We start from the raw sequence: 17,887 nt of genomic DNA on the forward strand, positions 1-17,887 counted from the left end.
ATTTAGTAATGCAGGTTTTACTGTTTTATTTGAAATGGTTTGTAGAAATCAAATATTTTGTCTTAATTTTTCAAACTTTATTTTTAAGTTTTCTCTGGATGTGAGGAATATAACTTCTTTAGATTTTTCTGCAATGATTTGAAAGTCAGCTGGAGATAGCAGATTGAAAGTTCAGCTTTTGGGTCTTTGTTAACATTAATATAACTATTATTATCATGAAATTTGATAATATTTTGCCTTCCTAAGAAAGGCAAAACCACCAAAAGGTAACTTTACATTTTTTTCAAAGAAAAGCAGTTAGAGAATTGCAGTCAATAAAATCAAATTTATCTTTTTGATAAAGGCTCTGGTCTAATTCAAATTAAAACTACAGATTTGCTCCTTAGAGAATAAATAGGAAGTACAACAATAATTACAATCCGACACTAAAAGTTACCCACTCAGACCACACTAAGAGAAATTTATAAAAAAAAGTGATTTGCCGAATGTGAGTACAAGCATTTTTATTCAAGTAATCCTTTACCTCGCGCATGTTTGGCGCAATAAAAGCACACAAGTCAGATAAAGGCTATCCAATGAGAATTATTGTCTCAACTATAGCAACACCAACTATAATATACCCAAATACATTATAAAAAGTATTTGGATATCTCCATAAAAATAATTTAAAGTATATATATATATATATATATATATACATATATATATATATATATATATATATATATATATATATATATATATATATATATATATATATATATATATATATATATATACCCTCGAACTGGAAAGTAAGTTGACAATGCATAAATACTTGATATCTTTCACTATGGGCTACTCTGTAGTGCACTAATGTAGTGTAAACATGCTGAGTCATTATGAATGTCACAATTTATCATTCAAAACTTTTTAGTTATAATGAAATATTTGAAATGGGAAGGTAATTTGTTATCATTGTTTTAATTATCAGAGTTTTTATGGACTGGTTGGAAAGTGAGTTGACAAAAATAATTGAAATTTTAGAATTATACATTTAAATTATGTCTATGTCTACATTTGTGATAACATTTTCTTATTATACATTTCAAAAAATTATTTCCAAAAAAATTTGTTTAAATTAGATTGTATATTATAATTAGATATTTACTATAGAGTGTCAAAAGTTAAAGATTTTTTTTTTTAATTTTATTCTGATTCACTCCTAACAAGGCTGCAAGCAACCACTATTAAGTTGTGAGTTACGAGGAAAAAAAAATAGAGTTATAGAGCAAGGAAACTGTTGAAAGAAGACTTAAAAAGTTAAAGGTTGTATGAGTCAGGAAAACATGAAGATGAAAGAGATTTCCAAAGGATTGAAAAAAAAAAGAGCAACCTTAGCAGATTCTAATTTAGTAATAGATTGTATATATGGTTTTCTTGAAAGGTCAGTAGTAAGAAGACCAAGACGACATAAAGAAGAGGACTCAGTGAGAGGGTTGCCATTCATTAATATAGGAATGTTGGCAGTACTGTGATAGTTGTTTGCGGTAAATAACTTTGTTGAAGTTAAAATTTAAAAGCCATTGTGAGCCCCAATCTGTTGAAGAAGTGAGATCAGATTCAAGATTGACAGATGCCTGTTCTAAATGGAAAATAAAGAAGAAATGAAGAAGAGTGTTGGCCTTTGAGGGTGACTTTAATAAAGTGGTTAGAAAGAAACAATTTGATGATCTCAGAAACTTTCCCAGATACACCAAATGAAACAAACTTATGGAAAAGACCAGCATGACAAACTTTGTCAAAAGCTTTAGATATGTCAAGAACAATAGCTCTAGCCTCTCCACCTTACAAAAGATGCAAGTTAAGAGAATTTAATAAAAACATATGAGGATCATTTACATGCTAGAGTTTCTCAAGAGAAGTAAAGACACAAGATTAATAATAAAAATGACAATGAAGACAAAAAATTAAATTAAAACTATAAATATTATATTGGGTCAACATTAAAACGCAGTTAAGCAAATGTTAGACTGACAGTTGGCTATAACATTGCCCTGATGATCAAATTCATGTTGAGCCAACATCAGCTACCAACCATCAGCCAAAAAATTTTCAACATTGTTCCACAGTTGGGCCAACATATATGTGCTATCTAAAACAGATGCAAACATTTATCAAAAATTAAACTAGGGCTGCTTCCATATACTTATTTTTTCAAATTGACATTCTTATAAGCTTTTACTTTTCACATAATTTCAACATTTTAAACTTAAAATTTAAGTTTGAACTTTAACTTGTTATTTTTGTTTTTCAACTTTAGAATTTAAATCTAAATAGAAGACGCCAATATGATTTTCAATTTTAAACTAATTTAATAGTCATTTTTTGCGCCCACCTTTTTAAAAATTATAATCTTACAAGATTTTTGTTTTTTAAAGAGAAATTATAATAAAAAATTATGAATAAACAAGAATGGTTCATACTTACTCAGAAAGTCTTGTAGTCAAAGTTCCAGGATCATTGACATCAAACCAACCAACATCTTGCTGTAGAATTGATTTATAAAACTTTATACGAATTTTATGAACTTGACGAGTAGCAGAAAGTGACCAAAATGCTGCTTGAAAAAAAGAACAAACAAACATAGCAGCTGCTAAAATACAATAAAATATAGCCAATTTCTTCATTGAATCTAATAGGCTGAAGCTATTATCGATGCTTTGGCCAAACTTTATAAAGTCTTGAATTACTTTTCCAAAAATAATAAATGATGCAGGCTGTGCTAATCCATTCCCAAATGATGCAATAGTAGCAAAAAAAATGAGTAGATAGTCAAAACCATCTGCATATTTAAACTAAAAATAAAGTAAGTTAAAAGTATAATAAATTTTCATACAAAAAAAGTTCAAAATTTAAAAATTAATTAAAAAAATTGCATAAAATTAACAAACAACTCTTTAGTTATATAGAAATAAATAGGAAAAAAAGTTAGAATAAAAATTTCCTTAAATCGCTAACTGTTATTTATACGAGTCAATCAAGTTTATTTTTTGAATTTCAAAAGAAAGAAGTTTATTTAACCAAACAAGAATAAAAATTTTGCATCAGCATTTAAAACTTGTTGACATCAAGAGCTTACAAGTCTGCCAATTTTTGGTTTAGTCAAATATATAAATATATTTACTAATATATTTCATGACTAGATTTTTTAGTTAAATTATATTTATATAAAATTTTTTATATTTTCTATATGAAAATACAAAATTTATATAAATTTATAGTATTATACTTTTAAATAAATTTTGAATTTTTATATAGAAAATATAAAAAATTTTGGAGTGGATAAATGTAATAAATATTTGTCATAATATGGTAATGAATGTTAGGTACCATTAATTACCATATTATGAGAAATACTAATACTGATCCATACTGATTACATTTATCCACTCCTTCCTCCTTTTATAAATACTGATTACATTTATCCACTCCTTCCATCTTCCCATAAAAAAAAGGTATTGATAAATAAATTCAGGTTTTTGATCTCATTTATAAATGGTATCATTTGATGGTGTGTTCTCTAGAATTATAGGCAGCACATAAAGTAAATAAATTATGCTTGCTCTTCCAGTGCAAAGCACTAGAGGGTTGCCAGCAGACTAATTATCTAGTTTTCACATTCTCCCCAATTTTCTACTGTGAACTCCTTTGCTGGTTGAGCCCTGTTTAAATAAAGGACTTCCCATAGATATGTGTACTTCTGACAGAGATTTCATCAGCTGATAACTAATGTAAAAAGATCAAATAAAATGTGATGCTTTTCTTGAGATATTTGGACATAAACTTTAATTTTACAGCGTGATAAACTTATTCAACTTTGACCATTTTCTTTTTCATGTGTTTCTTGAGTCCTTAATACAAGGGGGGGGGGTAATAAAAGGAGGGAAGGGGGAATTTTATTTCAGATCTAATAAACAGGGTGGATGGGGGGTGGTTAGGGAGGGTTAATAAAAGGAGGGGAGAGGGGAAATTTTTTATGTCACAATAAAAGTATTTTTTATAAAATATTTCAGTTTACAAATCCAAACTAATATATTTTACAAAACACGCATAAAACTATTTTGGTGTGGCTGGCGATCAAATGCACATTTTCTAAAAGCTGTTATATCATAATTTCAATAGGATTTAATATGCTGATATAAATTTTCTACTTTGATAATAAATAAACTAAAGGTCATTATCGAAAAAACCGAGATTTTGCCGATTTACCAGTAGCTGATTTTTAAAGCCTGTTTACACAAAAAGTTAAATTATTTTCTAATTTTTAAGGCCGATTTTCGCTGATTTTTTTTAGTTTTAAGATATAAAGTTTTTTTTGATAACAAGTAAAAATTAATAAACTTTGCAGAGTTTTAATAAGCTTGGGGTGGGTGGGAAAATTTTCCAAAAATTAATAAATATCCCCCCTCCCTTTTTTACTAAGGACTCAAGATTAACTGAAAAAGCAGACAATACCCAGATGCGCCTCACATAATACCCAAAACTTCACTCCAAATTTCTTTGATTGAAATTTCTTTGATTCCAAAATTATTTGTTGAAAAGTAAATGGAATAGCTTATATTTACTTTTCAACAAAAAATGTCTTTAGTAATGAGCCAGGCTTAAAAAGTTTATTAAAAGCAAGAGAACCTCTTGAAACTGAATTATCATTATCAGAAAGATGAAAATAGCAAAGAAGCTGTTTGAAGCATTCTCTCAAAATGATCATTTCAGATCATGGAAAGATAGCACTTTTTCACAGCAGTCATCTGGTACAGGTTATTCTCATGACAATAATGAAAACAAAGTTATTTGTTGTCAGCTTTTGTTGCATCTATTAATTTCATTGCACAGAGAGACATTGGGTGGCCAAAATTGATTTTTTTTTTTAATTGTGGGTTCAAATGCAAACACAACCAACATGAAAACGTTAGCATGTTATAAATTTTAAAACTATCAATTATGAGATAATTAGGCACAACGTTGAAACTTTTTTTCGAAAGTGTGATTCAAAAAAAATTTTATGGGTGATGTTACAAGCAATTTATATGTATTACTTTTAGTATTTTCCATATATATTTAGATTGGAATGTAGTTGTGAAAGTAGAACAAAAATATGAATAAAGTATTTAAAAATAATATATTGTTTTAACTTTGGTGGAGCTGGAAAACAAGTATACAACTGTTTACAAAGTGGTCTCATTTGTTGATCCTTAATGAACTTAGAAAAATTTTGTGTAAGTTGTAGCTGCACCTTTTCACACTTTTTTGAAGGAATCAATTTTTATTAATGCGAAGTAATTTTAAAATGTCATTTTTTTGCATCTGTAAAAAATGATGAATGAACTAGGTTTTTTTTTATGTTTCAGATATGACAATTCCAGGCATTGTTAAAGCCCCAAATAGATATATGTTTGCTCTTAAGTCAGATGCTTATTGGAAACAAAATATCCCAACAAATTTAATGTCCCTAACCCAAATGCAAAGGAAAAGTTAATAAAATATTTAATAGGTAATTATTAAAAATATTACAAAAAATTTTAAATTGGCAAAGTTATATCAGACTATAATATATTGATGTATAGATACACATGGAATCAGTAGTCAGATTTGAAGGTTGCAAGTAATGTATTTGATCCTGATAACCATCATTCATTATCTTCAAAGTATCAAGAAAGAGGAATTCAACGTACACAGATCTTAGTTATAGTTGAGGACATTTCTGAATCTAACTGGAACTTAGGAGTAGCCATATCAAAACTTAAGTTGGAAGAAGTAAAAATTTATATGGCTTTTGACCTAAAATATGCAAATACTGTAATGGGTTTGTCTTCACACTCTAGAAAATATGCCTGTTTGTACTGTACAGGATTATGCAATGTGTATCAGTTATATGTAATCATCTATATCTATGAGATCAATGAGATCAGCTATATGTATGTATGTATATATATATATATATATATATATATATATATATATATATATATATATATATATATATATGTATTTATTTATATATATATATATATATATATATATATATATATATATATATATATAGACCCCTTAGAGGTTGTCAGAAAGTTTTGTATATATTTTGTTGTCAAAAAGTAAAAATTAAAATTCAAGACCGGAATTTTTTTTTTTTAATAATGATAGACTGCCTGCCCCAACCAAACCCTCAGTCGATGTAGCAGCACTCCCTTGCGGGTCAGGCTATTTGTCAGTCGATGTAGCAGCACTCCCTTGCGAGTCAGGCTATTTGTCAGTCGATGTAGCAGCACTCCCTTGCGAGTCAGGCTATTTGTCAGTCGATGTAGCAGCACTCCCTTGCGAGTCAGGCTATAAGATAGTCGATGTAGCAACACTCCGCGCATGATTTACAGTAAAAAAAATAAAAATAAAAACATTTTAATAAAAAAAATAAAAATATAAACATTTTATTAAAAAAAATAAAAATAAAAACATTGTTTATATTGTTAAAAACATTCACAATGTTTTAAAAACATTCAGAATGTTTTTAAAAACATTCCGGTCAATTAAATTTGCGTTTTTGTGGTTTTTTTATATAACAATTAATTTGTAATTAAATTAATGGTTTTTACTTTCGTCCAACACGGAAATGTTGGACGAAAGTTAAAAGTAATTAAAAGTGACGTATATGTTGGCGTAAGAATCACTTTTTTCCTTCCGCTCTTCCCAAAGCCAACAAACTATAGATCTATATATATATATATATATATATATATATATATATAAATATCTATATTTATATATATATATATATACTTATATATATGTATATATATATTTATATAAATATGTATACATATAAATATATATATATATATATTCATATATATATATAATTTAGATAAACATAAATGCATTTAAAATTCAAGTTAATAAAATTTTATAAAATTCATAGAAACACATCGTTAAATAACAGTTCAGTAAAGCACTATGTTTATGTGACCTAGAGTAACATAACCCTAAACCAAACCCAAATTAAAAAAGATCTTCAGATCTCTGCCCTTTTAAATTGTCTGTAGCAGTCTCAATTTAGCTATGTCACTTTAACTGTTCATTGTTTGTTAAACTGTTTTCAAAAAAGTTTAAAACATACCAATGACAAAAAGGAAACTGTATCAAGTTTTTTCTTAACTTCTGCTTCATTTTTTTCAATCAGGCTGAAATAAATACAAAATATGTACTGTAAACATGTAAAAATGTATAAAAAATATAATAAAAACGAAAAAAATTCATAAAAAATCTTTTTAATAATATCTATTAACTTTATTTATCAGGTGTTTCTTTTATGGATCAACGCAGGTAAAAGTTAGGGTTGCTAAGAGAAAAGTAGGTTTTTATAAAGAAGAACACAGTAAAAAAAAATTTTTTTACAGGTTTGACACTGTATTCTCCTCCATAAAAACCGGACATCTGGCAACCCTAGTTAAAGTCCTATACTTACAAAATTTAAATATACTCCAAACAAACAGGTTTTCTTTCAACTTTAAAAATAAAATATCAAAGTGGTCCATTTAATGAAACAAATCCTCAAGAATATTCATAATTGAATCATTAGCCTCATAGTTGAATCATTGTGCTTTACTTTGTTTTATCAACATTTAAATTAGAGTTGTTATTTAACATGTTTTTAATACATGTTATTTAACATGTTCTTAATACGTCTCTTTATGCTACAACAAGATAATAAACAGCTCTACATAAACTTTTTTTATGAATTATTGGAATTAATTGGACTGATACTTCTGCAATAAATGGAAGATTTCTTTAATTAAAACATTTTCTTTACTCAAACCATTATTGTCTTCACAAAAATCACCTAATATAATATTGGAAGAGCTAACACCACTAAATTTAGTTTGGTCATTTTTATTTTAATGTTAAACAGCATGTACTTTTCCATTCGCATCATCTTTCTTTTTTGAAGGTGATCATTTTGTTGATTAATGGACTTTGTAGACATGTTTGATTTTGATGTTATATTTGTTTGATGGTATTAAAATATCTCATACTTGCCAACAAGAGGAAAATCAAATCCAAAAAACTCTAATTGCTAACAACTTTACTAACTTTCACTCTGATAACATTATAACAGGCAACTTTACTATTTCAGATCATTTGGCGTAATTCATTCAGATCCCTCTTAAAATTCCTTCTCAACAAACTCACAAAACCAAAAAAAAAAACTAAAGAAGCTACTATAAAAATAAAGTCTATAAATAATAAAAAAAATAATAATAAAGGATAAAAACATCCATTGACTCTACTAACAAATAAAACCTTTTGTTTATTCAAAATAAACAGCAATAGGAATTTATTCAAAAATAGTAAAAAAAAAACTTTTCTTAAATCAAGCTTGAACTATTTGAAAAACAAATGGAAAGAAATTAAAGGAATAGTAAACATTAACAACTCTAAACATTAACAACTCTAAACTGCATCTAAAAATAAATAAATAAAGCTAATAATTTAATTAGTGATAATAAAATCATATAAAACTTTTTAATAACTACATTTCAAACAAAGCAAACCTTCTAAAAATAAATTTTATAACTTTCTCATAGACCCAAATTTGAACCAGTAACAACAGCCAAAATCAAAACTTCCATCTCTACAATGAATACTAAGAAAAATATAAGCCCAAATACTATCCTTACTTCATTAAAATTATCCATTAAAATCATGTTTAAATTTCATTTCTAAAATTGTAAACAACTGATTTGTGAAAAGAATCTTTTCAGACAACTTCAAAATTTTTAATGTTGATTTACAAAAATCCCTTAAAACAAGACCTTGTTAATTACTTATTTCAGAAAATATTTAAATAACAGAAATATTTAAGAAAATGAGGTAAAATTATGTACCAATTTTTTGATTTTTAATTATATTTATAAATTATAGATTTAGACATAAACATTCAAATACTATGCTCTCAAATAACAATTATTTAAAGGTTATTCAAAAAGCAATAGATGAAAATAAATTTATTTTTGGTGTGTTTATTAACTTATAAAAAGCTTTCCATAATGAAAACCATGCTATCCTTCTTACCAAATTAACATATTATGGAGTTTTTAGAGTTCCTTTTAAACTGATTTGAATCTTATTTAAACAATAGAATACAATTTGTAGCTATAAATTAAAATATCTTCTCAACCCAACCTGTCAATTCAGGTGTCTTCCAAGGAATAGTTCCTAGGCCTCTACTTTTCTTTATCTACATAAATAAATAACAACTTTTAAACTTTTAAAGCATTTAAATTTTATTTAAATTGAGATATTAATTTCCATAAAATCAGTGAGATATCTTGGAATTATGAAACTCTTTTTTTAAAACCCATCACTCTTATTTACAGACAAAGTTAACTTAACGAATTAGTATGCCGGCTAAAGTAAGGCACATTCTCAACTTGGAAGTTATGACTAGAACCACATTTGGTTGTTGCTTAAGATGAGCTTTCTAGATCTGAGGATAAACTAAAAATCAATCCTTGAAAAAAAAAATTTTATTTCAAAATAAAACCACTAAAATTATTTACTTCAGAATGAGCCCTTTGACAATGTTTCTTTGTTATGAAATTCATTACAGATTTTAAAACTACATGACATCACCAAAATTTTGAACTGTGCCTTAGTGGTGAATTGCTTACATGGTAGACTCTCAAATGCTTTTATTGTCTTCTTATATCAAATCGATTGCAAACACTCTTACATCATTAAATTGTGATTATGCAAAAAAATATTTGTTGAACAAAATATGGCAAAACTTTATAAATATCAATGAGTTAAATAATGGAACAATCCCCACACCTTGTATAAACTAAAAATTTAAATTCGATTTCTGCTTTTTTTTTAAAAATTAAACAAATGGATCTTGACAGCTACTCATAAAGTATCATTATTACAATTTTTCTTTATGCATGTGTGAGTGTATGTATATATACATGTGTATATATATATATATATATATATATATATATATATATATATATATATATATATATATATATATAAAATACAATATATACTATATTGTAAATAAGTATATATTATAGTATATACTATATACAGTATTTATTTTGTGTGTATATGTGTTCGTGGGTGAGGCTGTGTGTGTTTGTGAGTATGTGTGAATCTGTGTGTGTGTTTGTGTGTGCGTGTGTGTGTGTGTGTGCGTGTGTGCGTGTGTGTGTGTGTAAAAAATATTTATTAAGTGATTAATGGAAAAAAATATGATTACTAAATTAGTTTTTAATTATTTTATTGTTTTTACAGTGCAGCTAAGATCCGCACAACTTTATTTAATGACATATAAATAAGCAATGTATCAATCTTTATAGGTTTGTATAAATACTTTAATTATATATTGTCATTACCTTTTCAAATGTTCGTTTTTCATTGTTTTAATTTTAATGACTGAAAAGACCTATTGTTTTTAAATTTAAGGAAGAGATACAGTATTTGTTGTTGACAAGTTCTGAATGTTTTTAAATAATTATTTTTCATTTCTTCAGTTTTAAAGACTGATTACAATGTTTTTTCTTTTATCATTAAGATTAAGTTTTCGTCGTTGACAAATGTGTAAAATTATCAAACTGGGAATGCTTTTTCTTGATGGGAATGATATGTTTCCCGAAAATTCTATTTGTTGATATCTTATGTTCAAAATGTTTATTTAGGTTGTCACGGCTTCCAACAGATTGCTTGTAAATTACGTAACCAAGTAAGTAGAGGACGGGGGCAGGGGGCTGCATTTAAAGAGTTTACAAGTCCGTTAAGGCGTTAAGCAATCATTAATAATACTAAATAGTAAAGAAGTTAAGTAATAATTATTAATTTACCCCCTCCACTAGTATTATGTCCTTAAGGATGGAAATTCGAGGGAGCCTTCCAAATAATTGCACTTAATTAGAGGAGAGAAAGAGGTCAAAAAGTGATCAAAAAATTTTAATAATAATATAATAAGTAATATCTAAACGCTACCAATTTATATAAATTTTTTAATTACTTTTTGCCATTTTTAATTATTTTTTTTTTAACTTGAAAATCGACAACTAAAATTAACATGATATCTGATAAATTGGCAACAGCTGTAAAATTATACTTATTAAAGCCAGTATCTGTTTTTGCTCAATACTTTTTTGATTACTTGATGCACCCCAGAGGGAAGTTAGGTAGCGATTTTCGTAACGATAAAGACAGCGGTTTGGCCACGATGATCGACTAAATAATGCTAGCAACTATCTAGCGACAAGTATTAACAATACAAACAGCAATTTGGCCGCCACGATAGCTAGCTAAAAATACTTGCAAAAAAAATTTTTACATTTTTCTATTACTGTTCAAATTATATTTTGCATTACTACTATAATTATACAAACTTACCAGGTTCAGTAAAAATTCAATAAGTTGCGGATGCCGTGAATTCCGCGATTTTCTGCAAAAGCCGTTAATACCTCGGTTTTCGCCCAATGCCGCGCCTAACCATGAATTCCCTAATATTTATTCAATAATTCATTACGTTGCTTGGATTTTTCTGATATTAAGTGCATCAACTCACTAATTAAGAGTCAACAACGTAATTTCTAATTTAAATTTATTAATAAATCAATCATGCATTTATTCTATGCTTATATCATAAAATATCTATGCCACAAATTGCGTGACGTCGTAACTTGACATTAATAGCCGTCTCGTTGATGATGAAGTTGCTAACAAGATTTATGCCAATAATAACCATAATAATAATATTATTAATAACAATAATAACAACAATAATAATAATAATAAAAATAATAATATGTTTTAAAAAGGTGGATAGTAAACTGCTAGTAGTATAGACTGCCTATAAATTTATAGTTATGTTTGAACAAGTTATGAAGCTGCGATATATAACTTTCAACATATTTTATAAAATTACCAACTAAAAACCTGAAATGTATATGCATATGTATATACATATCGCTAGCGATAGATTAATATAGCCACCTCGAAGCTATAGAACTGTTGTTATGTAGTATCTAGCAACAACTAGAACTCAAAGCTCTTACAATCTTTAATGAGTTTAAGGCAAAACTTAGACAGTTACTACTAAAAAATGATTTACCATAAAACTATTTCTAATTGAATTTAATATAATACCCACCATATTTAAGCCCACACACATTAATAACCAATCATCTTCTGTAATTGATAATATTTTAACAAACAGTTCCCTAAATACTAAATTTTCAGGTCTCTTTATTGCAGACTTTTCTGATCATTATCTGGTTTTCCATATAGCACGCCAAGTACTATCTAATCTTGACAATAAAAAATGCTTTGTGACTTACAAAAAAAAATTTTTATAAAAAACCTGAATAATTTTAAAAATAAACTGCAAATAGAACAATGGGATAACGTTTATTCATCAACAGATTCTAATATTGCGTTTGATAATTTCTCATTTCAAAATATTTTTGATAATATATGCCCAAAAATAACTACAGAAATAAAAAAACAAAGGAAGAATCCATGGATGACAATAACTTTAACTATAAAGCATCAAAAATAAAATAAAAATTTTGTTTTATGGGCATCAAATCATCCTGATGCATAGACTTTGTTTAAAATTATGAATATTGAACTCAAAAAATTCAATCTCTGCTTCATAGCAAATAAACTATCCCTAAATTGTGAAAAACTAGCTATACTTTTTTTCATAAAAAAAAAACAATCAATTATTCTTCTGTTAAAGCTGCCTAAACTACTTATTAATAAAAATAAAACTAAACGTGAAAAATAAACAAAATTTTTGGGAGTACTTTTTGATGAAAATTTGTCATGGAGAAACCATATTAGTCTTCTTGAAACAAAGGTGCCCTCTGTACTAGGTGTTTTGTATAAGTCGAGACCTTTTCTCGATAGTAAATCACGTAATATGCTTTACTATAGTCTTGTACAAAGTTAGATTTTGTGCGCAAATATTTTATGGAACCATAAAACAAAATTGCAAAAATTGCAAAGCCAGCAAAACCATGCATGCAAAGCAATTAATTATTTAAATAGGTTAGTAAATCAGCCCCCAGTGATAAAAAGCATGATGGTTCTAGATATTGAGAAACTTAACACATTACAAATTTTAATTTTTATGTATAAGTATAAGAACAATCTACCAAAGCTTTAGAACAAATAACCAAGCTTTCTTTCAGATATTTTCTCGATATCATTTTCAGAAAAATATAATCTGCGTTCAAATACCAGGTAAAACTATCACCTAGGGAAAATAAAATCGCAGCAGTCAAGCTTTCTAATTACAAACCATTGTTCATCAATATGGAGTTATTTCCATAATAAAAAAATTAAAGACCTAAAAAGTATTTCATCGTTTAAACAACAAACTAAAATGCATCTTCTTAATTCTTGACATAAATATTATAGTTTACAGTATTTGTTTTCAAATTTTTGAATATTTTTTTTCCTTCTAATTTGTTTTAATACTTTATGTTTTCAATTTCTAAAAAAAAAATATGAGCTTTGTTTCATTAAACTTTTTATTAAATTTTAAACAGTTTTGATTTTATTTAAAAAATTAAAGTGTTTTTTTAATGAGTGATTATATATATATATATATATATATATATATATATATATATATATATATATATATATATATATATATATATATATATATATATATATTATATAACAAAATTAAAAACGCTTTTATCATGTTTATGATGTTATTTATCTTTTTACATGATTATATGAAAAAATTGCAATATTGTTTAATCAGCGAAATAAAAGTTAATAAATAAAAAATTTTGAAACTGCAAAATACCCTTATGATTGATCTATCTTTCAGTTAAACGAAAAGTATATTAGTTTTAGAAAAGATGCACATTGTAACTTTTTAAATTTATTTTGTTGTTTGATGCGTTGTTGTTCTTTTTATTTTTTGATCCTTAGACTTTTATTTTGTATTCTGAAGTTTTATATTAAAAAAAAAAAAATTGAGTTCATGCTTTTTAAATAAATAAAAAATAAATATGTCCGTGCTTTTAAAAGAATATGTTCAAGTTAATAGCACTTCTTGTTATTTTTTATTAATAGATGTTTCATTTATTACTTTACCAATTTTACGTTTGTTTATTTTATATAGTTGTTTATTTTTAAATTAAACCTTATACTTACGAAATTTATCAGGGGACTTGGCGATAAGACATATTAGCCTTCTTCTCGCCCCTGCTACCTATAGGTGGCAGGGGCAAAATATACCTATATCTTGTTAGTAACTTACGGATTGTATATATTTACACGGCAAAAAAAAAAGATATTCAGATAGCTACATTTCGTAAGAAAATCGCAGTGTTATAAGTTTAATTATTTTCATAATTATAATTAATCCAATACTAAATATCAAAATTTTTATGCCATAAAAGACAAAATGAAATTATAATGTGAAAAAAATAATCGCTCAAAAATTGCTATAAAGCCAAATGATAACCAACATAAAACTTAATGAAGTCTTTTTGACTAATTTTTAAACCATTAATAATACCATGCCATGCTAAAACGGATTTATGTTTATGGTAACCAAATACGATTCGTATTCTATTGTTTAAAGAACATAGCCATTAACACAAAATTAAATATCAAACAATTTAGTTTTAGTTTTTTAGCATAATTTTATATATTTTATTTTATTAAAGTATTGATCTTTTTTAATTATATATAAAAAAAACATTTTTTATATACAATTTAAAAAATATATATAATCTAAAAAAAAAATTTTCTTGAAAAATGAGAACGTTTTTAGATTAACTCATTTTACCGTATTTAAAGCTGAACTCCAATTGTATTTGACTAATATATTTTTTAAAAATACAAAAAACTGAAATTAGTGTTTAATAAGAAACAATAATATTTTAAATAATAAAATTTCCAGCTCCATTAAATATTTCTGAGCCTCTCTGGTTGGGAAGCACTTCTCGTGAGCCTGAGCTTATTATTATAACGTTCTGAATGTCCCAATAAAATAATTATCGTTAGGAGGGGACCTCCTTACAACGTGCAAAATAATTTTGCACCAGCATAATCTTGTCCTCTTCAGGGCCCTGGGCCTTTAAAAAATATATACGCATGACTCAATAAAAACACAAAATTTAATGATTTTTCGTAATAAATTAATTTTTCAGTCTCTTACTCAAGATAATTTACTCTACTACTAATAAATAATGATATAAGGCTGCTTTACGATGTCATTTTATAGTAAATAAAATTTTCATATTTTAATCGTTAATAATTCATATTTGATTCGTAGAAATAAATTGTATTTATTGTATTGCCTTTACAAAATTGATGTTTTAAATTGATGTTTAAATTGATATTAATAATTATTATTTTGATAGTTATTATTTATAATATTTGTTTTTAAATTATTATGTCTGTTATAGGGTCTAAAATCTCTCAACTCAATCTCTGACTTTAGAATCAAACTTTTCATTTGGTAAAAAAAATACAATTAAATATTTCTAAAACTAAATATCAAAATTGTTCATTTATCTATTTTCTATATTTTCCTACCTTCAATCTTTTGAAATTTTTTATTCACTTATTTCGAATACTAGTAATCGACCGAAATTCTGTTTTGAGATCGGTTTTGGCCAAAATTTCAATTTGAACCGATACCGAAATTTCGGTTTCGGTACTTTTTGTAAATTCGGTAAAAAGCAAAATTTCGGTTGAAAAACATGCCGAAAACCAAAAAATTTGTAAGATTTTTAATTTGTATTTAATTTAAAAAAATTGTTATTTTTGAGCATTTTCACAAAATATTTTTTTTTATACAACAATCTTTATTATATATTTCAAAAACAAATAATGTCTCCAGTTTATATAAATGTCCACCACACATATTTACAATATCTAAAGAGCGTTAACAATACTGTTTTACGCATGCGCGTTTGACAGTGAGTTAAAATAATTTAAAAATTCGTGGTTTATAATATTAAGTGTTGGCTATTAACCCATGCATTTAAAAGATATGCGCAACTAGGACTACTAGTGTTGCTTAAGGACTATTAGAGTTGCTTAAGGTAGTCGTTGAAAATATATATTAATATATTATAATAATATTATTGTATTGTAAGGAAACTCGCAGAAGACTAAAAGAAGTCCTTTTATCGAGAGCCTTTAAAATACAAAATAAACTAAAAATTTAAAAAGTAAGTTTATAAAACACACATTAACTTTTTGAGGTCGACTGTTCAGTAATATTTTACTATGTATATTTGCTAACTATATTTATTATATGTTTTGAGAATTGATGTATATATATATATATATATATATATATATATATATATATATATATATATATATATATATATATATATATATATATATATATTTTATATATATATATATATATATATATATATATATATATATATATATATATATATATATTGCATATGTTGCATCATATCCATGACATGTTGCATCTTTAGATATTTACTTTAAATTATTACTTGTACTATTATAAATTTCTTTCAAATGTTACATCTTATTTCGAAATATATTTGATTTGATTTGTTATACTTTGTCAAAAAAAAGTGTTTTTTATTAAGTAAAACACACAAGTTTGTTTTGGTTGTTTGCTTAACTTTATTTGGTACAATAAATATAAATATTTATATTTATAAATAAATATTTACATTTAGTTGTATAGTTTTTTTCAAATCAAATTGAAAAAAAATCCATTGAAAAAAATAACGCAAAGCTTAAAAAAAAATGCTCAGGATACAAGCGGAGTAATAGAACAGTTACGTCATAGAAATAATTATTTTAACAGAATTAAAAAATAAAAATAGCAACCAAATTTTAAAAAATGAAAACTTTTTGACTTACCTTTCTTTGTTATCATTTTTTTCTAAGCCGTTTTGAAGATGATTTTTAACCGTTTCAAACGAGTTGTTGTCATTTTCGTTGTCAACATGTTGATTTGCAATAATATTTTCATCAGTTATTTTTTTACTTATATCCATCGTATTTTGTTTTATAATATAGGTTTTTATGATCTAAATAAATCAATAGATTGGTTTCAATATTGCAACTTGAAGATTAAGATCCTTTCAGTACATACATTAATAATTGTGTTAGAAAATAACAAAAAATTTGCTTTAAAATAAATGTATTAATCAGCATGTTTTGCCTTATATTAGACAAATGACCTTTAAAAAACTATATCAGCAAATTTAACTTTAAATTAAAGTTACGTAATTATTGCACAATATTTTACTATTGGTTTACGAATTAATAATAAATCAGCGTTATTTTTTTATGAACTCGGTAAATGGTTATGATATGGTAAACATGTTGCATTAAAAATACTATATCAGCAAATTTTCTTATCTTTTTAAAACCGAATTAAAAAGTGAATTAATAAAATGCGGCTATTGCATCATTTTTTTTGTTTCTCTTTTTATTTAATAATACTTAAGTTGTGTTGATAAAATTAACACTACTTAGGTATTATTAAAGTAATATTAACCTTATGCGACAAATTTTTACAAGTTCATTTGCATGTTTGTTAAGCAGAGTAATTTTACATTAATGTTAAGTATGCAAATTCATATTGTTATTTATCTTTACAGTACTACACTTATTTAATAATGTAAATAATCCAGTGACTTTAGAAAAAAATATAGCTAAACAAATGCAGTTAAAAAAAATAAACTAACTGACAAACAAATAACAAAATAGATAAAACTGCTTATTATGTACAATTTGTGAATGACAACGTTCTTTGGTTTTATACATGCGGCGTATGAAACAAATGCTTAACGTCATG

At 25.8% G+C, this 17,887-nt stretch overlaps 1 protein-coding gene across 2 annotated transcripts in view; it reads right to left on the reverse strand.

Moving 5' to 3' along the window:
- Positions 1-17,204, reverse strand: part of LOC100202442 (ATP-dependent translocase ABCB1) — a 63,369-nt gene extending 46,165 nt beyond the window's left edge. Inside the window, exons 1-3 of one of the 2 annotated variants that reach the window (XM_065797980.1) lie at positions 16,945-17,204; positions 7,151-7,214; positions 2,470-2,837 (exon numbers count right to left, since the gene is read on the reverse strand). In XM_065797980.1, coding sequence (XP_065654052.1) covers positions 2,470-2,837; positions 7,151-7,214; positions 16,945-17,081 — 569 coding nt within the window. In that variant the 5' untranslated portion in view covers positions 17,082-17,204. Of the gene's footprint in view, positions 1-2,469; positions 2,838-7,150; positions 7,215-15,618; positions 15,722-16,944 lie in introns of those variants that run through there. The other variant, XM_065797981.1, reaches the window with a different exon arrangement.
- Positions 17,205-17,887: the final 683 nt, after the last annotated feature.

Source organism: Hydra vulgaris, chromosome 05, assembly GCF_038396675.1.
Source record: "Hydra vulgaris chromosome 05, alternate assembly HydraT2T_AEP".
Taxonomy (NCBI): Eukaryota; Metazoa; Cnidaria; class Hydrozoa; order Anthoathecata; family Hydridae; genus Hydra; species Hydra vulgaris.